Genomic DNA, 25,679 nt, shown 5'->3' with positions numbered 1-25,679 from the left:
ATGCACATCTGCATATTAAATAAAATAAAAATTTACTTTTGTCTTCCCTTGCCTGTTTTTTTTTTTTTTTTATCATATAAAACAGAGTGATCAGTAACACCCATCTATAATACTTATAAAACTACCCAGTGTCAGTGACTCAGGAGATGACGTATTGCGTTCTAAACATGGAGTCCTGATCCCACTTTTGCTTAAGTTCAATTCTTGTCATTATGTCAACAATTGAACACAAAGTGCCTAAAACCTCATTTCTCAGTGTGAAAATCACAATGGCTCTGTGGCTAAACGCATATTAGTTGTGGGTTCAAACCTCACCTTTGCTTAAGTCCAATTGTTGTCAAAGTGCATCAACATGGCATCACTAACTGTGAATGTCAGAATGGCTCAGTGGTTAAACACGTTAGTTGTGGACAAGGTTGCAATGGGAGTCCTGCATTCAAATCCCACCTTTGCTTAAGTCCAATTTTTGTCATTATTTCCAACAAAGTGCCCCACAACTTCATGTCTCAGTGTGAAAGTCCCAATGGCTCAGTGGTTAAACACTCGTTAATAGTGAACAAGATTGTGATGGAGTCAAGGGTTCAAATCTCACTATTGCTTAAGTCTAATTGTTGTAATTCTGTACAACAAAGAGCCCCATATGTCATTTCTCAATGTGAAAGACACAATGGCTCAATGGTTTAACACATGTTATAGTTGTGGACAAGGTTGTGATGAAGTTGTGGGTTCAAACCTCACCTTTGCTTAAGGCCAATTGTTGTCATTATGTCCAACAAAGTGCCCAAAACGTCATCTCTCATTGTGAAAGCCACGATGGTTCAGTGACTAAACACACGTTAACAGTGAACAAGGTTGTGATGGAGTCATGGGTTCAAATCTCACTATTGCTTAAGTCTAATTGTTGTCATTCTGTCCAATAAAGTGCCCCCAAATGTCATCTCCAACTGTGAAAGTCACAATGGCTGAGTGGCTAAACACACATTAGTTGCGGACTAGGTTGCGATGGAGTAGTGGGTTCAAATCCCACCTCAGCATGTTTGATGTACATCATCCTAAATGCAAAAACTGTCATGTCCATGTAACTTTAGCTGGTTTAGTAACTTTGGTGGATAGTGAAATATAAGTTCCTTCACATGTTCAGACAAGAGATCTGTGGCTCACAGGTAAGAGCGCTGCCTCACGGTTTCAGAGGTTGCTGGTTCAAGTCCAGCCAGATCTCCGCGATATGAATGAATGCTGTGGTGTGAGTGAGAAGGTGTGGGGGATCATGGTGTCCCCCCTGAGCTCCCGCACGATGTCCAGCAGGGGTTATGCTTTTGACTGGAAAAAATGAAAATGGCTATAAAAAAAAATTCGACCGCCGTCCCTTCCCCACCTACTTAGGTTACCATCATTTGCTTCCAAAGGTGTGGCCCTTCAGAAGGAAAATGATGGTAACCTACACATTTACACACCAACATGTAAGAAGCATTACCTGTGCCTGAGCTGATGTCCGTCATACAGTGAATGTCTGTCCAAATGTCCCAGAGCTCTGCTTCTGTTTGCTGGATGTAACGGTCCAACCATCTCTTATTCTGTAGAGGAAAGACACAAACAAAGATGTTACTCCATATTGTACTTGTAGGAATGCAGGAATGAAGGTTTTTGAGGTCTGTTTGCTTGCTTCAGCTATGTTGGATCGATCAGTATTTTGATTCGGTCTGTTTGCACAGGCTGCTACAGTGGATGTTAAGTACAATACACAATTATCTCACTTCCTCAGGCATTTGGACTCCTCTATTCCATTCTGTCTCCTAACATTCCTCCATGTGCCCAAAGGATTGTGGGTAATCTGATAAGAATACAGACTGCCTGAGGTTTTCTGCACTGAGATAACACCTGTGTTTTCTGAGACTGCAGCATCCTGTTGTGCAACAAGGCTAGACTGAGCTGATGTGTTCATGTATTGTCAGGCTTTTCATTCAAACTGCTGAAAGTGATGGCTTTTCCCTGTTTTTTTTTGTTTTTTTGCCTGTGGTATAAGGACAAAAGGCATGTTTCTAGTGTTTTCAGACCTTCTCGGATATGTTTAGATGTGTGATATGGTCCCATCTGCTGAGAGTTTTTTCTTGCCTTTGGTATGTGTTGTGGCATAATGCTGGCAGATTTATTTAATTTAATTTATTTCAATTATTTGACCTTAGGTAATTTGAAGGAAGAAAATAAAAAGTGTAATATATATTAAAAATGACCTATTTTTACAAATTGATTTATTTTTATAACTTGGCCTTGGATGAATTGAAGGCAGGTGAAAATGTCATCTTTTCATACATTTCTTTATGAAGACATGAAACGGCTGTCCAAATTTCTGCCTCAGTCCTCAGAGTCTTTGTGCAGTGAGAGTGGAGACAGGTGAAACTGATTTGTCTGCTTATAGGTTGACTGTGGGAGCGCTGCCTTTATAACCAGTTCTCTTTTTTTTGTGAGAGTTGAAGTGAGCGAGGAGGAGTAAGATGACAATAGATCCAAAATATAAGGGAGAAGCTAGAATAAAAGGCTGCATATATATTCTTTCCCCAAAGGCAGAAGATGGGTATTTGGGCGTCACGATATATCGGAATTATCGCAAATGTACCGTACGTATCACAACGGCTTTTGATATCTGAATGATTTTAATAGGCTACTTCAAAAAGTTGCGGAAAGTCAAAGTTTTAGGTCGACACATATAGCAGAGAAGGGAGTGGTCATGCAACTTTTACCTACGTGTGACTCACTTGATGTTAAAGGGTTAGTTCACCCAAAAATGAAAATTCTGAAAATTCTGTCAGTAATTACTCACCCTCATGTTGTTCCAACTTCAGAACGTAGGCTCAATATTGGCCGACGCTGGTCATGTGTGTGATGTGTGTGATGCTGGCCAATAGTGAGCCTACGTTCACACAGGCCCACACAGAAGAAAATGAATAGTTTAATAAAGTCGTTATTTTTGTTTGTTTTTGCACACAAAAAGTATTCTCGTCGCTTGATAAACTTAAGGTTGAGCCACTGTAGTCACTTGGACTATTTTAACGATGTCTTTACTAACTTTTCTGGGATGGCAGATATCGATTACCTAGCAGCCTATGAAAGAGTGAGCCAGCTCTCAGATTTCATCAAAAAATATCTTCATTTGTGTTCCGAAGATGAACGAAAGTCTTACGGGGTTGGAACAACATGAGGGTGAGTAATTACTGACAGAATTTTCATTTTTGGGTGAACTAACCCTTTAAAGTAGTTAAAGGGATAGTTCACCCAAAAATGAAAATTAGCCCATGATTTACTCACCCTCAACAAGTATTAAAAAATGTCCTGGCTCTTCCAAGCTTTATAATGGCAGTGAATGGCTGTTTCTGTTTTGAAGTCCATAAAAGTGCATCTATCCATCATAAAAGTGCATCTATCCATCATAAAAGTGCTCCACATGGCTCCGGGGGGTTAATAAAGGCCTTCCGAAGTGAAGCGATGCGTTTGTGTGAGAAAAATATCCATATTTAAAACTTTACAAACTGTAATCTCTAACTTCCGCTGACTGTCGTATACGCGTTCACGTTCATTGTTCACAGAAATTAAGCTTTTTTCGGTCCTCATTTCCCCTTTACATTCAGGGTCTTTGGGGTCCGTTTGATATATATATTTTTTTTATTTACTTCTAAACTAGGCTATTCATTTATGCTGTGTTTTGGTGGATATGTGGTACTTTTTTGCCACAAAAAGTCAACTACAAAATTAGCTTGCATATTAAATTTTTTTAATAAAAAAATACTTGAATGTTGATTTAAACATTATAAAATACATTAAAATCAGTATTTTTGTGAAAGGTTATAATTTTTTGTTGTTGGTTGAAGTGTTTTGAAGTGTCTGTTTTTTCAATAATGCCACATAATTTTCAAAAATAACTAAAATGCCACACACACACACACAAAAGAGCCAGATTGTATTCACAAATGATTAAACCAAATGTAAAAAAAAAAATCACTAACTTTAGAATAAGAAATTATTGAAAAAAAATATTCAAATTAAACCAATGGCAATAAGCAAAAATGAACAGGAGTTTGTGCATGTGTTAGCTCTCACCCCTTCATATCTAAATTTGTGGCTGATTTTGTTTGCCAAATTCTATACAAATGCTGTCTGTTGCAGTCACACTTCTGTGTGTGTTTATGTGTGTGTGTGTTTGTGAGAGAGTGAGCATGTTTATTCTACATTACATTTGTGCTCTAATACCAGGCCTTCATTTCTGTGTGAAAATGTATTGATTTTATTGAAAAATTTAAAAAAAAAAAAAAAAACCTCTAAAAATAAACATAACATTTTTTTTTCACCTTTCCTATTCATTTTCAATGTGAGTGTGACTTTTTTTTTAACGTACTTTTAGAACAACCAAATCAAGCCCAGTTTTTTGTTTGTGTTTAGATAGATAATGTTACAAAAGTCACAAAATCTCATGCAACCGAAATGAAGGGAACAATGTTTTTTAATGAGGGAGACATCAATGACCCTATGAGGGTTAAATAACATGTTTCAGTTAAAAGACATTTGTTGTCATTAATCATATAAGGATCTGTATTTAATTTGTAATTTGTTTTAAATTATACAACAATCAGTTCTTGTCTTCAAATTAGCTTGGCTAATGTTACTAATGTCAATCCAGTAGATGGCGTAAAAGTGAGTGACTTTATCATAGAATCATTCAACTGATTCATTTAGCAACTAAAGTGACTGCCTTCAAAAGTGAGTCATTGAATCATTTACTCAATTCATTCAAAACACTGATTAATTCAAGAACGTGATTCATTCAGGAACATCAACTGGCTTTATTTTTGACTATTAAACTTTGTGTTTGCATATTCTCATAGGCAGTGAGTTTACAGTAACAACATATATGTTTCCTAAGGTTTTTAATTAATTAACAGGCTTTACAACCAAAAAAAAAAGTTTATAATTTATAGTTTATAATTTTAAGCAAGTAAAAGGTATTTTAGTGTCATTCAAGTTTCTGTACATGTGGTCATTTTCCTGAGAAATCTTTAATGATAACATATGAATACAATTTATTTTGTTAGTAATATTTCAAGATTAACATTTACTGGTCTGAAGCAAGGTTAGCTTTAGGTTTACTTGATTAATATCTATACATTATTTTTTTGAAAAATCATGTTGAAACATGAGTATCAAATATGACACATCAGGCTTTGGACGAATGTTTATTTGTTCATCTCTCAATCATCATTGAATTGCACTACATAATAAGAGCTCTGATACACTATCATATAACTAAGCATTTAAATATCACCTTACTAAGACATATTATTGGGAGATAGGCTATAGAGTGATGACTGATATTTACATGTAGTAGTCTTCTATAATGGTATAAAATCTCACTAATTTACTGTACATTTAAGAATCAGAATCAGAATTTCAACTTAGTTTTTGTCAATATAAATATCAGCAACTGCGCCATATTGCATACTTTTTCTCACTTTGGGCATCTAGAATAAAATTGAGGTGTTTTTTTAACTTCTCGAGTATGAGCTCCATATTCTCCATATGATACTATATGAGCCAGGTTTTACGGGTTTAAGCAATATTAACAGCCGGAAAATGTGGTAAGGTGATGAGAATCAAGGTCATTCAACCTTTCCATTCAAAGGTTTAGGGTCATACGTTTATTTAGATTTTCTTTTCTTTAATGCTCACAAAGGCTGCATTACCTGACAAGACACATTTTCTATTACATGGTTCATACACCTTTTCCAAGGTCAAATTCAAGCACTTTTCTTTTTAAAGCTTTTTCCAGCACCTTACACCACCGTAAATTACAATACATAGTCAAAATTATTATTTAGTGTTTTTATCACATTAAAAGAGATAACGCTATAAACAGCCAAAATTGTGTTTCGTAATCAGATATTTAAGCAAATCACAAATTTTATTTTTCAAAATGTATCACTGTCTAAGTAGATAATGCCTATGAATAATACTTTTCATTATATTAATGTCCAAATATTGCTTCCCAGATAATGTGATTTTCAGGCTGTAAAACTGAAGTAATTTCAAGGGCTGAAAATATGAATACATAGGATTTGAACAGAAATATTTTACAGGCCTTGGTTTTGGGACACATTCTTGATATAGACAAGGTTTGAACAAAATCTCAGACAGTGCAACAACAACCTGTAATTCCATTTGAACCCAGAAGACTCTGACAGTGCACAAGCACCTGCCTGATAAATAGCCTATATTAATAATTTAAAAAAATGTATTTCATTGCCAAGACATATACATTTATCTACTGGAATAGAGCAGTGTAAATATTGCATAGGGCCATCCTCAAATATTGCGTAGGCTACTTGTATGACACTCCATCTGACACGATTTCTGTTCAGCAATCAATGTTGTTATGCAGGGCTAACGTTTGCAGGTTTTAATTTGCGGGTAGTTAACGTTACAGTTACTGTGCTGTAACTTTGGCTATGTTCACTGCATATTCCACAAATGAACGTGCCATAACTGACATGCAGTACTAACATTACATTATCACACCAAGTACTCTCAGTCACTAATGGCCCTTTCAGACAGGACGCAGAATGCAGAATTTCAATGGCTTGCGCCGTGACCAAAGCATTGGCGAGCTCGCGCACACACCGCGGACACGGTCAAAAATAGTTCTACTTTTGCTTCTGCGCTCAGTGACGATTACCCGCGCGGCCAATAAAAACGGGGCATCCAAACAAGCGCGGAAATCAACATGAAACCGTACTCGGTTACTTTCGTAACCTCGGTTCCCTAAGAGATAAGGGAACGAGTACTGCGTTGCAAACGCTATGGGAAAACTCCTTTCTCAAGAATATTGAAGCCTTTATTTTAAAACGCATTGCAGCTGCACAGCAAGAGAGCATGACAGCTCGATAGAGCGAGCTGATAGGCTGTGCTGCAGCAACTGCACGAACCTATGGCGAATCAGCAAAGGTAAACGGTCCAATCGGAGCACTTGGCACCTTGCCAACCTGAGCGAGCCAAAACCCCATTTAAAACGCCATGCTATTCGCCGGTGACTACTCTGAATGTGTCCGGGGAGACCCGGGACTAATAACAGAGTAGTCTGATATATCATAGACCAGAATGACGGGCCTTAAATGATATACACTGTATATGATGAAGCACAAGGGTCACTTAAGTCACACATAGGTCTGGGTCAGGAGAGCCAGGACCCTAAATGGAGAGAATTTGTGTCTGTAAGGCGGGGACCTCTAGGTTATAGAACCTTGCAAATGTGGACGGAGCGGACCAGCCGGCCGCCGCACACATGTCTTCAATGGGGATCCCGCTGGACCATGCCCACGAGGAGGCAATGCCTCTTGTGGAATGAGTTCTTACACCTATGGGACACGAAAGGCCCAGAGAGGTGTAGGCCAGAGAGATGGCATCTACAATCCATCTTGACAGTGTGAGTTTCGTGACTGGCAGCCACCTTGGTGCGGTCCCCGAAACAGACAAAGAGCTGTTCAGACTGTCTGAAAGAGGCAGAACGCTCCAAATATATTCTCAGAGCTCTGACAGGGCAAAGCGTGAGGGCATCGATATCTTCTTCCGACACGGGAAGAGCCGATAGGGAAATAACCTGGGCTCTGAACGGAGTTGAGAGCACCTTCGGTACATATCCATGTCTTGGTTTAAGGACGACTTTGGAGTCATTAGGCCCGAACTCAAGACAGGAAGCGCTCGTGGAGAGTGCTTGTAAGTCCCCAACTCTTTTAACTGACGCTAGTGCTAGGAGCAGAGCGGTTTTAAGAGAGAGGGATTTCAGATCAGCCGACTGAAGCGGTTCAAAGGGAGGTAGAGCCCGGGCTTAAGAGCCCGTAGAACCAGGGAAAGGCCCCAGGCCGGCACCGACGGAGGCCGTGGCAGGTTAAGTCTCCTGGCTACTTTAAGGAAGCGAACAAAGAGGTTGCTTTTACCCAAGGAAGAGCCAGTCACCGGTGAGTGAAAAGCTGCAATAGCTGCCACATACACCTTGAGCGTGGAGGGGGAGCGTCCCGCGTCCAACAGCTCTTGGAGAAAAGTCAGTACCCTTGAGGTGGTAGAGGCGTCTCGTGGATGGAGCTCTAGCCTCCATTATGGTGTTTAGGACCCCTTCTGGGAGGCCCTGGGGTACCCGTTCAGGGGCCATACATGGAGGGCCCACAAGTCGGGATGGGGGTGCCAGATTGTCCCGTTCGCCTGCGTGAGGAGATCGCTCCTCAGTGGGATCGGCCACGGAGCTGTCGTGGACAGCTCCATCAGCTCTGGGAACCAGACCTGGGTTCGCCAGAGGGGGGCTACGAGAAGAACTGCACACTTGGTGTTCCTGATCCGTTCGATGACCTGAGGGAGCATCAAGACCAGGGAAAATGGATAAAGAGGGAGGCTGGGCCAATCGTGAGTCAGCGCGTCCCTGTTCTTTGAAAAGAATATTGGGCAATGAGAGTTGTCTTTTGAGGCGAAGAGGTCCCACAACCAACGCACCGTCCGGGGATGGAGAGACCATTCTTCTGGGGGAACATTGCCCCGAGACAGCATGTCTGCTCCTGTATTCATCGTGCCCGGCACGTGAGCTGCTCTGAGGGAGCGCAGGTTGGCGTGAGCCCATAATAGAAGCTGTTTGGCTATGGTAAACAGGTTGCGAGACCTGAGGCCGCCATGGCGATTTATGTAGGATACCACTGCCATGTTGTCCGTATGGACTAAGATGTGGTGTCCCGCCAGATATGGGAGGAAGGATTTTAGGGCTAGAAAAACTGCTGTCATTTCTAGGCAGTTTATGTGTAGGCGTTTCTCCGAGCAGAGGAAGGAGGCAGGCCTGCCCTCGTACAGGGCTCCCCAACCGAGGTTGCAAGCATCTGTTGAGATAATCCTCCTCTCTGAAACCACACCCATGTTCACACCCTGCTGGTACCAGCTGGTGTTCCTCCAGGGGGCCAGAGCTCTGGTACAGCGCTGGTTTACCCTGATGTTCATGCGGCCCGAACGCCACGCATGGGCTGGAATTTGCGGCATTAGCCATAGCTGAAGGGGGCGCATACGCAGTAGACCTAATTGGAGTACTGAAGATGCCAAAGCCATAAGGCCCAAAACCCTTTGAAATGTTCTGAGGGGTACATAGGAGCCCGCTTTGAACGACACAGCAAGTCGCTGTTTTGTTAGAGCCCGGCCCGGCGTGGGCCATGCTCTCATATGAACAGAGTCGAAAACTGTTCCCAGGAATGTGATTCGTTGGCTGGGGGACAGCACACTTTTGGCAAAGTTTACCCTGAGCCCGAGGCTTTCCAGATGGCCAAGGAGCCAGGCTTTGTGAGTGTGGGACTCCGCCTCTGACTGAGTCAGTATGAGCCAGTCGTCGAGGTAGTTTAGGATGCGCATTCCCCGCTGTCTCAGGGGGGAGAGCTGCATCCATGCACTTTGTGAATGTACGAGGTGCTAGAGCCAGTCCAAATGGTAGGACTGTGTACTGATATATCTGCCCCTCGAAGGCGAATCTTAAGCATGGCCTGTGACGGGGGTTGACTTGGATGTGAAATTAAGCGTTTTTTAGATCTACTGAAAAGAACCAATGTCCCGGGCGGATCTGCGCCAGGATGTGTTTGGTCGTGAGCATCCTGAATGGCCGTACCATGAGGGCCCTGTTCAGGTGTCTGAGATCTAAAATGGGTCTTAGACCGCCGTCTTTCTTCGGAACGAGAAAGTAACGGCTGTAGAAGCCCGACTCGCTTAGTGACGCGGGAACTTCCTTGATTGCCCCTTTTGCTAGCAGACTCGTCACTTCGGAGCGGAGGACATGAGACATAGTGCTCCCTACCACGCTACAAGCCTGCAAAACGCTACCCGCTCCCCAAGCGCCAGGGTCCCCAGCCTAAGCTCACTTTGGACCATGAGCCTAAGAAGCCGTCCTAACCGATGGGAAGAGGAGTTCTTGTCCCGCTGCAGCCGGACCACCCCCGAAGATCGCTCGAGTGCATCTCACAGCTCCCTCTTCAGTTCAGGCGGCTGGAGTCATGTTTAATGCAGAACATGGGCCCGTCATTTGTCACGCACCCCTGCACACAAACGCTGTTTTAACAGCGACCCACACAGAGCACAAATCGAGCATTTTCCCTCACATAAACCTCTGTCAGGTCGAGCCCGTCAGAGAAACAGCGTTTGTCACAGCGTTCGAAAACAGCGTTCAATCTGACACATGAAGGGGAATCCCGCAGGATTCGCAGACGAGGAGCGGCATTTGAAACAATGCGCTCTGCTCTTTTAGATGGATAAAAGCTTAAAGGATATGCTCGTCGGATGCCACAGGGAAACGATCAGCTGGCGAGATGATGCCGGCGCTGAAGCTGTTCCGCTGAAGGGCTGTTCCACGACGAGAGGCTTCTTTTCCAGAGAGGTCAGCGAAAACGAGGTGAGAAACAGAGCTCGAGCTGAAGGAGATAAATCTGTCATATGGCGAATTTTCTATGAATTTATACTCTTCAGCCACGCCTATTTTGGCGCGCTCAGGTTGGCAAGGTGCCAAGTGCTCCGATTGGACAGTTTACCTTTGCTGATTCGCCATAGGTTCGTGCAGTTGCCGCAGCACAGCCTATCAGCTCGCTCTATCGAGCTGTCATGCTCTCTTGCTGTGCAGCTGCAATGCGTTTTAAAATAAAGGCTTCAATATTCTCGAGAAAGGAGTTTTCCCATAAGGGAACTCCGCCTACTTTTGCTCAGGCCAGCGTAGCGCAAGTCGCTCCGTATCTGAAGGGCTACATTTTATTTCTCCATTTAATAAACAAACTATTCAGTCAGATAGGTATTTGTTGTGAAAGAAATAGTATAAATTTCAAGCATTTTATCCCAAATTTAAGCACTTTTCAAATCTTGAAAACACAACATCAAAATTCAAGCATTTTCAAGGATTTCAAGCACCCGTACTAACCCTGCAAAACCCTTCTGCTGCTTAATATTTTTGAGGAAACTGATTTTTTTTTGTGTGTCTAATTTTTGATTAATAGAAAATACAAAAGAACAGCATTTATTTGAAATACAAATCTTTTTTACCATTATAAATATATTTACTGTCACTTTTTAAAAGTGTTAATTTTTTCAACAACAAAAACAATCGTACTAACTACCATTTTGAACGGTAGTCCTACTGTGTAATTCCTTAATTTGACAAATTAGACAAAGAGCATAAAGCGTATCTTTAAACAACCAGTCTGCATGTACGATTTACAGCCTGTAGTATTCACTAAAACCGACTAAAACGATCAGAGACATGCGAGTCATTCGTTAGGGAATCGGGAATCGGACTGCACTGGTTTCTGATTCACTAAAAAGAACCGCCCCATAAGAGTCGTTCGTTTTTGAATCGGTCTCTGATGGGTGGGCTGTAATGATTTTAGGTTTTAGACATTTGTCATATTTAATGAAACTGGTTCTTACTTCTACCTAGAAACGTCTAGTTACCAACAAGAAGACCATAACAACGCCTAGAACAGCATGTCATTAACATAAGTAAACAAATGACAGTCTGACAAACACACTGCGATAAAGTGGAACAGCATCTATCGACTCACCTGTAAGTACATTTACGCTTAAAGCTTATCCACTTGCACGCATTATATAGCAGTAAGACTGCTTAAAAGGCCTATTTGTACGATTAAATGTCTATTTTAACACGTCTTCGTCTTATCCAGATCTATTCCCTCAAATTCTCAAGGTCGACTTTTTACTCTATGCCAGTGTTTCCAGAACTGCTGTCAACAGAGTCGCACCCTTGCGGCAGACGCACGGCACAACAATCGTGCATTGCAAATTGCATTTGATGAGATTAAAATGCGTCGTATCTCCGCAAAATTATGTCAATAAATCACTTCTTGTCTTTCCATTGAGTTGTCATTGTTTGTATCACTTTGATTGTCTGTATTTCCTCGTTTTCAGTGACTGCAGTTTACACAAATGCGTCAGTAGGTGGCGTCAGTGACTCATTATGAGTGAGACATTGAATGATTCATTCAGCCGCTTCGTTCAAAACACTGAATCACTCAGGAATTAAATTGTGATAAGTGATTACTTGGCTGAATCATAGACGTGCTGTCATAACACAAATTATTGATTTTCTATACACAGTGTCGGTCTATGTTTGTGTGCAGTTCTTGCTTTTGTATTTAAGACATAGTATGGCTATAAAGAGTTTTATAGCTGGGTTGTACACATTTGTGTTATTTTTAGAGATATAAAGGCAATCAGAACTTTTATGGAGGTTTATCACAGCCTTCGTTTACATGCTGTTCTTTTGCTGAACTCTGTTTAGTAGAACATGAATCTGTAGATGTTGCGCGTTACCGTAAAAGTTTGATGAGAATCACTGGCTCATATTCCTAGTATAAAGTAGAATAATATGCAATTCTGTTTTTCCTTGTTGATGTTGTAGTGTTGCATAATGTCACTGTAAGTAACAGTCTACTGTATTCATGTTTTGTTAATAGAGTCATTAGGTGTTGTGGGAAGCTCTGATGTTCTCCTTCTGCTTCATGATTTTCCTGCTTTCATCTATGAATAAGTATTCATTTTTACATGCTTTTTTATTTTTTGATATAATATAGTATTTTATTCATTTATTTTTGGCTTGCGTGAGTGTATAAATTTAGTAGGCTATCATTTGCAAAAATTGTAATGTCTTTGTGAGATGGAAATGGTGTTAGGGTTAAAGCTCATGGTATGAGAGCTCATCCACTCTAGGGGTTTGGGTTAAAATCCACCTCTCTGCAGTTTTTAGTAGGCTATGTTTTAGTTTTACCACAAAAAAACAAAAAAAAACTTGTTTTGGCTTGAGCCTCAGTTTCCCACTGCCTTATCATCCCAGGTATTCAGCCTTCCAGCCTTCTTTTGATTGTCAACCAAGTCTTTTTGTTGAGTTACCCCAACTTGGGTTGGGATTTGAACCCACACCTCTGTCCCAGCCTTATCCGCAACTCATATGTGTTTAGCCACTAGCGCCATCATGGCTTTCACGTTAAGTGTTTTATATTTATCATGAGTTTAAAAGTTGCAGGATTTTGAACCAGGACTTTCACGTTGGAAGTCAAACAATTATCCTTTGCACCAGTGAATTGCTGAGTGTTTGCTTATTCTTGTAGAAGTAAATGTGTATAAAGTTAAAAAGAAAACTTTGCATTTGTGGGATTTAAACCCACACTTGTGCTGCAGTTCTGTTTGTCAAAGACCTGCCATTAATCACCACGCTAACTGGTCTTTAATGAAAAGTTGTGCCATTTTTTGGGATGAAAGCACAAGCCTCTATGCTTTGTTTTATATAAAAGAAACTCTAAATGATGTGGGATTTGAACCAGCCGTGTTGGAAAGTGATAAATTATCCTTTGCGCCACTGATTTGCTGGGTAGTGGCTTGTAATTGTAGAACTGTATATTAATTTATTCTAGGTGAAAAAGATATCATGGCCACTGGGATTTGAACCCACACTTGTGCTGCATTTTCATTTGTCATAGACCCACTGTTAACCACCACACCAGCTGGTCTTTGTTGGTAGTTTTAGGGTGAAAACACAAACTTCTAGCCTATGCTTTGTTTTATATAAAAGAAGCTTTATAAAGGACATGGGATTTGAACCAGAACTTTCATGGCAGAAGGCAAACAATCATCCCTCGCTCCACTGAATTGCTGTATACTCTTTTGTACTTGTAAATGCATATGTATGAACTCAGGCTATTGTAAAAAGAAAGATTTGCTTGTGGGATTTGAACCCACACTTGTGTTGCGACCTTGTTTGTTAAAGGCCTGTTTTTAACCACCGCACCAGCTGGTCTTTTACTAAAAGTGTAGTCTTGTCTTTGGGTGAAAACACAAGCCTCTATGCTTTGTTTTATATAAAATATAGGCTACTCTAAATGTTGTGGAATTTGAGCCGAATGTTTAATGTTGGAAGGGAAACAGTTTTATCATTTGCTCCAGTCCTTGAGCAGGTCCTTGTACTTGTATGTGTATGAACTTAGGCTAGGGTATAAAAAACACTAATAAAGTGGTGGGGTTTGAACCCATTCTTGAGTGAAAGGTTTATTGTTAAAGACCAGCTTTTAACCACAATACCAAAGTGGGCAGTCATATGATGTAGTGGCATTACTTTGGGTGAAAACACAAGCCTCATTGCTTTATTAGATATAAAATAATGTTCAAATGTTGTGGGATTTGAACCAAGCGTTTCATGTTGAAAGGCAAACAAACCCTTTGTGCCACTAAATTGCTGAGCAGGTCCATGTACTTGTATGTGTATGAACTTAAGCTAAGAAAAAAAAAAAATGGTGGTGTTGTGGGATTTGAACCCATGCTTCAATTGCAGTTTCATTTATCAAAGATCTATATTTAACCACAACACCAGTTGATCTTTCATAAGCAGCTCTGGCATTATTTTGGGTGTAAATGTTGTGAGATTTTTTTGGATGTGTTGTTTAATATGATGATACTATTTTAATGAAATTGAACACCAGACTCCGAATTTTAAACACTTTAAAGACTTTATACTTTAAGCCACTGAGCTTGAAGTTTTTTTTCTGTTATTCATGTCTGTATAAATGTGGGATTTGTACCAAGACTTTTGTGTTGGATGGCTAACAATTATCCTTCACACCACTGAATTGACAAGCAGTTGCTGGCACATTATTTGATGTGTACATTTGTATGAACTAACTTAGGCTAGGTAAAAACATGTATCTGTGGGATTCAAAGTCATGTTTGTGTAGTTTGAACCCGGAGTTCTGGGATCATAATGCTTTGTCTAAATGATACTGAAGAAATAATCTAAAAAATATGTTTTAGCTTGTCCAAAGGCCATGTTCTTCAACACAGAGATACCAATGAAAACAATACTAAATGTATGTAAAAAATAAATAGGTGCTTGTTACCGACTGGTGTTCAGTCTCAATAAACTCAAGGGCAATGGACTCTTTTTTGACCCATCACAGTCATTGGTTTTCCCACATGCCCTACATGTAGAATATTGACGATGTCACTGAACTTTTAAGAGCGCCACCTTGAGACACAGATGTAGAAATAAATCAGTGTGAACTCAACCCAGCAGAACACTACACTTTTCATTTCACATGCAAAACACACAAATGGTGACACAAGAACACATAATGAATGGTTGACATCATCTGACATTGCACAAAGACAACAACAACCACAACAACTCCAGAGCAAATAATCCAGTAAACAGGATCAACTTTTTGAACAATGAGGCTGTCATCTTCTTGATTTATTCATGGCATAGTGCATTCTGGGAAACCAGTCCCAACATCAGGAAATTGGTGTTGTAAAAAGTCTAACCTACCCCTTGGTAGCAGCACACAAGACAGTCCAACTCAAAATAGTGCTCTCCAGGTGTATTACTTACTCAGGGGCAACCGGAAACAGTGCCATCATGTGTTTGACCTGTGCATTGCCCACTGAGGGAGGTTAGATTAGAGAATTTAATGGCCAATGTTTAAATAGTAATCCTAACTACAACAGTCCACCTGTTTGCAAGGATGCTTGAAACAAATGTTGTTCCAACCCTGTAATGATTTAAAGGGATAGTTCACTTTGAAATTAAATTTTGGTATGTTTTAGCTTACCTGAAGGGCATCCAAGATATAGGTGTCTTTTTTTCCACAGTAGTTTCAATTTTGATATTTTTAGGTCAAACCGTTCTTGTCTGACAGTCCTATAATGCAGGTCTATGGTCACGGTCTCAAAGAGCATGCACAGAGTCCAAATTAAAACAATTCCCCATCGTCCAAATTAAACAATTCCCCATCGTAAGTACACATTGGTGGCCTAAGACACGAAACGAGCGGTTTGTGTGAGAAAACGAACAGTATTATCGTTTTTACCTCTTATAACACCACCACGTCCAAGTGATCTGAGGGCGTGAGCGCATCCTGGTGTGTGTCGTGTGCGCAGACTGGTGCATAGATATATACACTAGATGTCGCCTTGGCTACGGCAGTTCATTGGAACAAATGTCTTTAATGCGACATCTAGTGTATATATATCTATGCACCAGTCTGCGTACACGTCACACAGCAGGAAGCGCCCGCGCCCTCAGATCACTTGGACGTGGGTGTGTTATAAGAGGTAAAAACTATATAAATACTGTTCGTTTTCTCACACAAACCGCTCGTTTCGTGTCTTAGGCCATCAATGTGTACTTACGATGGGGAATTGTTTAATTTGGACGATGGGGAATTGTTTTAATTTGGACTCTGTGCATGCTCTTTGAGACCGTGACCATAGACCTGCATTATAGGACTGTCAGACAAGAACGGTTTGACCTAAAATATCAAAATTGAAACTACTGCGGAAAAAAAGACACCTACATCTTGGATGCCCTTCAGGTAAGCTAAAACATACCAACATTTAATTTCAAAGTGAACTATACCTTTAATGAAAAGTGAATCACCCCAGCAGCGAATGTGTCATAGCTGGGACTCAAAACCAAACTTCTCGTGTCTGAAAGGCCATAGCATTCCATGCTGAGCTACCAGCTCCTTAAACTGCTTCTTGTAAAGTCTGGCATTTCTTCTTGGCATGAAAAAAATTTGCAACTTGGCATAATTTCCAAGCCCCATCTATATAACAGTTTATGTCTATTTGCCTGGTGGTATTTCTATGTCTGTTTGCCCGACTGATGGTCTGACCTATAGAACCTTCAAACTTTCAAGCTTTTAAAACCATTTTTAACTTTCAGACAAGGCTGTCAAACTTATATCAAAGTTTGTCTTGACAAACTTTACCTATCCAGTTGAATGACTGGTTTGTCTTCAGGCCTTGCTGAGGTGCTTTTTTGTTTCCCGTTTTGTATCTCTATCCATCTAAATGACCAAGAGAGAAAGCCAACCATTTTTTCCTCAGTATCACACCCCATTTTCCCATGAAAATCGATTGGTTTTTGTCCAGCTATTAATCATTTAAAGTATCATTCAATGACAACTGGAAGGTCCTTGCCTCCCCTGACAGGATTGATTGATGTGTTTTGAAGCCAATAGCAGGTACAATGTCAAACTTTTAACTTTATAGTTAAATGTCAGATCAAACATTAGCCTCACAGAAAGCTAGTAGTCAGAGATGTGCATTTTTATTGTGACATTCATCCTCATGAAGATAAATTGATTTTTTTTTTTCTTAGCAGGCATTTAAGTTATAAAAACTCATATCAATGGACAAACATTATGGGCAAATTGCTCTCATGAATTGTAATGTCTAGTCATGAAAAACATGTCTATTTACCTGCTTAGATCTAATGAGATTTCCAGATGCTAACATCTTCATTCACATTCAATCCAATCCATCTTTATAGTCTTTGACACAGTGGTAGTGTGGATTAGTGTATACAGACTATGTTCATAATAGAATAGTACTCTTAATATTTCTGCAATGTATTGTGTATATGTACTGTGCACAATATGTGTCCATTTTTCATAGAATACTGGGATGACCGACTACATTTGCCAAAATGTGCAGTTTACAACATAGCACACAACACATCACTTGCTGAATTAAACATATTTAAACCAGTGCTGCAATTAATCACATCTAACATAAAAGTTTTTGTTTACATAATATATGTGTGTGTGAATATATCAGATATATATATATATATATATATATATATATTATATATGTCTAAATATATATATAACAGAACCATTCAGTTCGTTGATAAGCTTGGTTTCTCATCGACTTCCTGAACTTCTCACCTCTCAGCCATCTCAGAGTGACGGCACCATCAGCAGAACGGATAACATGTACACAACTTGCCACAATGATGTACTTTTAACACAGAGGGATGTGAAGAAGGTGCACTTTGCATAAAGGGCAGTGCTGTTGATTCATTTTCATGCCAGCCTTCGCCACAGAATCCGAGTGAATGATGATTTCTCCATATGGGCGGATATATTGAAATGAGCTCAGACAAAATATGGTGTTGCAAACTTTCTTAGACGCACCTATCTGCTTCACAGCGGCCGTGTGCCGACCATCTCTGCATTTTAATCTCAAACCCAGTGGGTGGAAGGAAACTTGATCGTGCCGATGAAATATGAACAGTGCAATGTGTGCAGGGTTGTGGGGGGTACGAAGATGGTAGCAAATTTGATTTTATTTAGCGGAGACGCGACAACCCTGTGCACGTCTCGCTGGGTAGCTGTGACATATGGGCGAGTGGATCCTCATCCATAGATGTTTATTTGCTGTATCACAGGTCACAATTCATCAGGCACACACTCACCTCTATATGCATCCTCTCAAAGCCGTCCGGCACCGTCTGCGAGGCTCATTGCCGATGTATTGATTATACATGTGAAATTTGAATAAATGAGTCATAGCATCTGTATGGAGCTTTTGTAGACACCCAAAGCACTTTACATGCAAATGAGACTCACCTCATCACCGCTGCCCACATGTGCGCATAGTAAACACATGAATATGAATGAGTGGACAATTTTAAGATACACAAAGCTCATCACAGGTAGATGCAGAAATTCTCCTCAGCTCAGGTGTACGTCTTGTGTTCTTGTAGCAGCATGCAAAGCTTTCCTGATATTAATCAATAGCATGAAAATGAATGCACAGTCAGTCATTGATGTTTGAGATGAGTTTATTCAGGCAGGGACGGCAGTGCTGGGAGAGGGTGACCAGACACAGGTGATGGGCATCTTTCCACTGTTTGACTGTAGCGACGGGGAAGGAATTTAATTACAGCAATGTTCATTTTGGAGAAAATAGTTGTCGCATTGGAAAAGTGACGAGAGACAGACAGATTAAGAGGGATTTAGAGCATATGTTGGACCAAAAATAAGCACAGGTAGCCAGTTGCACTCAAAAGCTGTCGTGCTTTCATGTGCAGAAATGCTAGTTTACTCTCCGTTGATTGTTGAAGCTTTTTTGCATAAAAATGTGCAGAAATCATATTAATGTGTGGCATACAGGCTTTAAGATTGACAAACTGGCTCACATGTTATGAAATGTTAGTTGCTAGGTAATATATTCCAAGGGACATTTTCAATTTACACCAACATCAGTCAGTCCCTACATCGTTTATGTTTGTTTTATGGTGTTTGTGCATAATGTCCCTAAAGCTGCATCATGAGTCATATAAAGCTTTAATGAGCTTTCATCTGTTTTTGTTTTTCCATGATCTTTTTTTGATCTTTGTTGTAATGGATAATGAAAAAATATATAGGGTGGCGACTTAGTCCTATACATCGGCTGCTGATTGGATTTTGAGATGTGGGCGTTGCACTAAAAAAAACTCAGCTTGCAGATTGTGGAAGGGCAGGGTTTAAGCAAACAAAACGATCGTTCGTCCGGCATACATCACCAAAGAGAAGTCTGCGTTTTTAGAGGAAGACTAAGGTATGACACACACACACACACACACACACACACACAAAAAGTAACCCATGAATGAAACATTGACAATAAGATCTATAACAGGAGTTCTCAACTCAAGTTCAACTTTCCTGCTGAGTTTTGCTCCAACCCTAACCAATCACACCTGAACAAGCTAATCAAAGCATTCGGGATTACTAGAAAGTTATAGGAAGGAGAGTTTGATCATGGTTGGAACTAAACTCTGCAGGAAAGTGGATTTTAAGGGCCAGAGTTGAGAATTCCTGATATATAACATGCATTTACAAAATAGATAGGGTGAATTTTTATTTCATGCCAAGTTGGCAACTTTAAAAGATTATTCAGCGATCATTACTATGCATGTATGCCTTAATGATTAGTTGCATTTTATTGTTTGCATTTAGCATTATTGTGTGCTGATGTATGCGACCCATCAAAGCAGACCATTAGCCCGGAACACATCAGATTGTGTTTTAAGACACATTTCTCCTCTATTGAATCCAGCAGTCTTTTTTTCCCCACATGATAGATGTCCTCTCTGTGAGAATACTTGTCAGATCTCACCACACAACAAAACTATAATTAGATTATTAAACAGCCAATTGTGTCTGAGACATGCAAACATAATAATGTAATCAGAACTTGAACATGGTCTCCGCCACAACCAATTTTTCCTCATCTGAAACATGCATTTTCCAGAGCGTCACACATTTATTAGAAAATTAAGCATCGCTGCACACACGAGGAAATCCATTTTGAAAATGAACCTGGGCTGGTAATTGATTCCAAAGCAGCCACTGAAAGACTAATACTCGAGTTAAACCCATGTTTTGGTAAGGAAAAGGAATGGATCAATAGTTTTAGAGGGGTTGTGTTTGGTAGAGAGAGAAGCAGTGGAGGGCAGTGCTGCTCTATCCCTGATACAGAAATTTACAGTGGACGGGCAAAGCTGTGTGCTTTCTTATGTTTCATCTGCACCTCGTGAAATGGTACTTTTGGAAAATGAGCTACGCCAGCATGACAATAGACATTCTCAGAAGTTAAAGTGCTCTTATTCAGCATGTCTGTTTTTTTTTTTTACTCTATCTTTTGGGAGATTTCTTGTGAATTTGCTAATGATCACGTCTCCATTCCTCCAGATGGGCGCGGACAGCATGTTGATATTTTTATCATATTTATTTCAAAGCTGTTCAGTTTTCTGTGTGGGCCGAGGATGGCAGATCTCATTGCTGTCTGCAGCATCTCTGTTCAGTTGAGTTGAAATCACTGTTTGGTTTTCTCTGTTTACTCCACGGGAGCCTTTGCCGGATCTGTTGTCTTTTCACAGATGTTTACTTAGACAGATAGGACAAAGCACAACCAACTAATAATGCTAATTGCTTCCATCTGCTCCCCCGCAGCTGTCAATAGCCATTTTAGTCAATCCTAGGAATTAGTCCACCATCGTTCACCCTGCATTCTTATTAGCTGGCCTGCACTGCATCTGCAGCTGGAAAGAGTTCTTCCGGAACTTTCCGGAATTACCCGATTTAGAGGAAAACGATCTTGTAGATTGGAACATCAGCACTAGATTTTACATTCTATGCTTTTTAAAAGAAAAAAAAAGAACTGTTATTAGAACCAGTCAGACCGATGTGTGGTAAATCCTTGCTGTTGCGATGACCTTGTGCTCAAGGCTAAAAGGCAAGAAATCACTCAACAAGGGCAGACGCTTTTAGCACCTGTTGTGAGGTGACATTTTTGTGAAGAGGTTTTAAAATCGTCATCTTGCTCTAACCTTCCTCTAAGAGAGCCCAGAGACAAACGCTAAAAGGTCAGGGGGAACGTACTGGAGTTGTGGAGGGGAACGGTTTCTCGTTAACTGAGAAAAGCGATACAGTGCAATGAGATGAAATGTAATAAAGGTGCAATTGAGCCCTCTGGCACTGAGAGACAGGAGGAGGTTAAAGCCTGAGTCTTTGTTTTTCTGCAAGATGACGGTTGTAAAAATGCTCTAGTGTTATTGAAAAAGGAAAGAAATAGTAAAGGTCTGGTTGAGAGGGGTAGACATGGAGGTTGAGACCATATCCAATCAGATTAGAGATCGGTGCACATAACTCCAGACGTTTCAGAAGTCTCTTCAGTGTTTTCATAGTATACCAGTGAGCTTCTATTCCTTCATAAACAGCCTTATTGAAACTAAATTTGGTTTAGTTGGAATAGTTTTGTGAATGAAGAACAGGCTTTGTGGGAGAAGGCACTGCTGAGCTCTTTTACCACAATTTCTGTTTCCATGGAAGCAGTGACTTCTCTGACTTCTCCATTGATCAAAGGAAGGTAGAGACACAAAATAAAAGACAGAAGACTCCATCTTTTTCATAATAAAGTTTATTCTATATTACAAATAGTATTTTGTTCTTGACTGCAAAATAGGAATGCATTATATTTACATACACAGGTATACAATTAATTATAAACAAGTTAGAGAAGCTTGCCTTTCCGCTGGTCTCTCTCTTTTTCTCCTCCCATCAGGATAACTCTCTATCTTGCATCAAATCTGGAAATATTAAAAAGTCTTTCTGAACAGGTCTCTAACGCCTGTTGTAACACTGAGCTAAAAGGACTTTTTAGTTCTTACAAAATGTTTAAGGTGGAAACTTTATCAGGTATTTTGGACATAAGGGATGGGGGTCGTCCTGTTAAACATACATGAGAGATGGAACAGAGTCATGAGGGAATCCAGGAACATATCAGTTTTTCAAAACATCGGCTCATTTAAGACCTCTGTGGACTTAATAAATGAGTTCCCTGAAGAAATAATGAAATATCTTTCACTGTCAGTTCTAAAATCATTTGCAAGTTTCCTTATTTATTAGATTTTCTTAAAAAGAAGTAATCCCTAACATGATGACAGTGGTATTTTATTATTTATCTCATTAGAATCATTAGCTGGGGGCAGCTGTGTACCTGAAATCCTGAAATACCTCAACACAATCCTCTGTTTCTAAGCTATGCTGAAAAAATCACTCGAGGGAGCTCAAAGCAATCACATATACAGAGACAATATCCAAAACAACATTAAAAAATAATTTGGTGGAATGCTAATGGAATCCTGAAAACATTAGGTTGCCTCAAAATGATTGAGAATGCACTGAAAAATGCAGCAATATAATATATGGACAGCAATGGAGAAGTACAAATGAACTCATTGAGGGAATCAACTCTTTAGAGTTGCACATTAAAGACGACAACAAATGTAATGTGTTGTGAAGATCCCTAAATAGCATGTTAGGTGTGATTAGACTGGCATGTGATGACGTGGTCACATCTGTTCAGCATGAACATGATCAGTGAACGAGATCTCTCAGATGGACGGCCTTCAAGAAAGGCAATGCACCTGACAAGAAGAGCAAAGGAGTCTTATGAAAGTCGAAGAGTTTGGTTTGGTTTAGAAATTCCTAGTAGTATTAGATAAATTGATAGCAAGGCAGTTCATTTCATATCATCCAAATAGATCAGCATGCAAGGGTATATACTATATCTGCTTAAGGTTTCACCTTAGTCTTATTAGCATCTAACACATTCACAAAACATGGTCATGGCAGTTAAATGGAAGGGCAGGATAAAGATTCCACCTTAACAGAGGTTGCAATTTTGAAGATGACAGCCACTTTTTTCCATCTCGTTCTTCCAAGCAAAAGAAAGAAAAAGAACACATCCACATCATCAATTGCAAGGCTTATTTTTTTCTGTTTTCCTTTTTTCATTTTTTTGAAGTTTAAATTGAAATACATGCGCTGAAAAAGCCAATAAAGCACCCAAGGTGGACCTGGGCTGATTCTCCACACATTCACATCACCACATAGGGTACGCTGTCAATAGGAAAGAGGGGATCAGAGGACAGAGGAAAGGTGGGCAGCTAAATTGTCTCTTTCCCTTTGTCAAAGTTACATCCAATACTTTTTACGTCCTCGTCGAGTCGTGAGGCCCAGGTTGGATTCATATCTCAAGGCTGCCAGCACACTTAAACTGCAGCAAGCCCTTAAACTACAAATCGGGACAGAAACAAATATGAGGCTGCAGACAGAGTGTTAGCTTCTTTCTGCAGGTCATAAAACAAACAGTGCTTTGTGTTTGCTTTCTTGGGGGTAATTTATTCGCTTGCTCTTTTTTAAATTGGGCTCCTTTGGTTTTCTGCTGACCAGCTTTGTCCACGTGTGGGTTTTTCTAGAGGCTTCCAGAGTGTTCGTTTTGGGTGGGACCCTGTGGCAGTGAACAGTGCAGGCTGCACGTGTGCACTTTCAACGATGCGCCATTTCCCCCCCTTTAACAGCTAATTCTGAGTAGGATATTTTGTAATTAAAGTCCCCCTACTGGATGTGTGAACTGAGACACCTATTGAACGTGTGCTTTTTTTTGTTGTCAAGATTACTTTGTCCTCTTGCAGCACAGCGTAGGTCCTGGCGACTTCGCTGGAGTACAGAGAGAAGGCGTCACTCTCTGGAAGAGGGGTGTGTGTGTGTGTGTGCTTGCTTCTAAGGGGATCAAACCTTGGCTTTTTCTCCAATCATCTAGATAAGAGAGGTTAAATTCAGATGTGCACAAGCCGGATAAATGCCGAAATGAAGGCTGGGGGTGAAGTGGTGAAGATGTGGGTATACCACAAGATGACAGGTCTTGTCTTTCAGTTTCACTGTCAAGTAAGGTCCTGGAAGAGACAAAAGAATCAAAGCACTAACTTGTTGCATCCCGCTACACTCCGAGGATTTTAAATACACCTCACTGTCTTCAAAGTGAGAATAAGCAGTTGAGATCTCCAGGCTTGATTGTTCTCTTATCAAAGCATTTAAATGATCTTGCATGTCCCGTAAATCCATGGTCCTCAAGGTGTTTTGTGTCTTTTGAAATGGCCTGAACTGACTGCATTCTTCAGATGCATGCAGTACCAATTTTTTTAATCTTGCGTTTCAGTGTTTAATAAAGGTACTACAATGAATTGGACTCTATATTAGTGCCGTACACTACCCTAGTCATAAAAGTCAGAACAAATTGACACCAAACATTGTGGTTTCTGCTTATCAGCTAAACTTTGAAGGCAACAGAAATGTTTTTTTTTTTCCAGTCAGGTAGAAGGATGGAGGATGCAGTGAAGAGGAACTTGTAGGCAGCCACCCCTCTACACAGCAGAGCTAGGTGGCCACCTAGTCTACTGCATCATGGGTAATGTAGTCCTTGGCTCCTCCGTCCACCCTCTAGTTCCCATCTCTACTCTTCTAGGAAGCAGAGCTAATATGATGCAAACGCTTGTTTTTGTGGGAAGATTGCAAAAAGAAGAGATGAGATAGATGGACAGGTCTTCACTCAGGCACGGCTCGGTTTCTGTTGGATCTCCCAGTGCACTCTGGGAAATGTGGTCCTCAGCTCTCCAGGCTCATGAAGGCGACCACCTGCTCCAGTTTATAGGCCAGTCTCTGTTTTCTGGCGCCATCATCCTGCTCTAGCGCAGACACAATCTGCCAGAGAGAGATGAGACATCAGTTACACATGCCTACAAATAACCACATATTCCTCTCATCTGCACTTTCCACTTTCATTTACCTAAATACTATGCATTTAATGGACAGTTAACAATTACATTCAACAAATTTTTTTTTTAAAGAATTAAATTAAAAGTACTCTTACAAAAATATCAATTTTAAGTTCACTCAAAAATCCCTCACTCAAAATGTGGGGATTTAATAGTGCTAATAGTGTTGAACATTAGATGATGATGATAATATCATGCATTTGGAAGTATTCTCCATACCTCTTCTGTATATTTGCCCACGTAAGAGTAGATCTCGCTGAGGGAGCTCATGGTGTTGAACTCATTCATGTGCATGCGAGACTGCTCTGCCAGATATGCGTTCATATCCTGGTCACTGATAGCAGACATCTTACTAATGTCGGAGTAATATCTGTAAAAAAGACAGAGAAACAGAAATAGCACACATTTTTTAACAAATGCTTAGAAAATTGACAGGTGACAGGGCTTGATGCAGTCTTTTTTATAATTCATGTTGAATAACATATTTCAGGGTCACTTCTGGCACTGACTAAGAGCTGCCTTGCCCCTTACAATCAGTTCCGCATTTACTTTCTGTGGCAGTACAGCTGCGGCTTACATCAGCGAGTGACTGTGAGTCTTAATGAGCCACTGTCCTTGAAAGTTTTCCAGAGATCAGCAGATTCTATAGGATGCTGGAAATGTTCAATAAATGTGCCCCACA

At 40.4% G+C, this 25,679-nt stretch overlaps 2 protein-coding genes across 2 annotated transcripts in view; both read right to left on the bottom strand.

Moving 5' to 3' along the window:
* The window catches only part of slc26a5 (solute carrier family 26 member 5), a 202,049-nt gene that overhangs the window by 172,955 nt on the left and 3,415 nt on the right, over positions 1-25,679 (bottom strand). The gene's annotated exons all lie outside the window — the stretch shown is intronic.
* The window catches only part of plxna4 (plexin A4), a 195,223-nt gene continuing 193,601 nt past the window's right edge, over positions 24,058-25,679 (bottom strand). Inside the window, exons 31-32 of the mRNA XM_079869813.1 lie at positions 25,217-25,367; positions 24,058-24,923 (exon numbers count right to left, since the gene is read on the bottom strand). Of these exons, the coding sequence (XP_079725939.1) occupies positions 24,828-24,923; positions 25,217-25,367 (247 nt within the window). The 3' untranslated portion in view covers positions 24,058-24,827. The remainder of the gene's footprint in view (positions 24,924-25,216; positions 25,368-25,679) is intronic.

Source organism: Squalius cephalus (genome assembly GCF_949319135.1).
Source record: "Squalius cephalus genome assembly, chromosome: 4".
Lineage (NCBI taxonomy): Eukaryota > Metazoa > Chordata > Actinopteri > Cypriniformes > Leuciscidae > Squalius > Squalius cephalus.
This window is presented reverse-complemented; position numbering and strand designations above follow the sequence as displayed.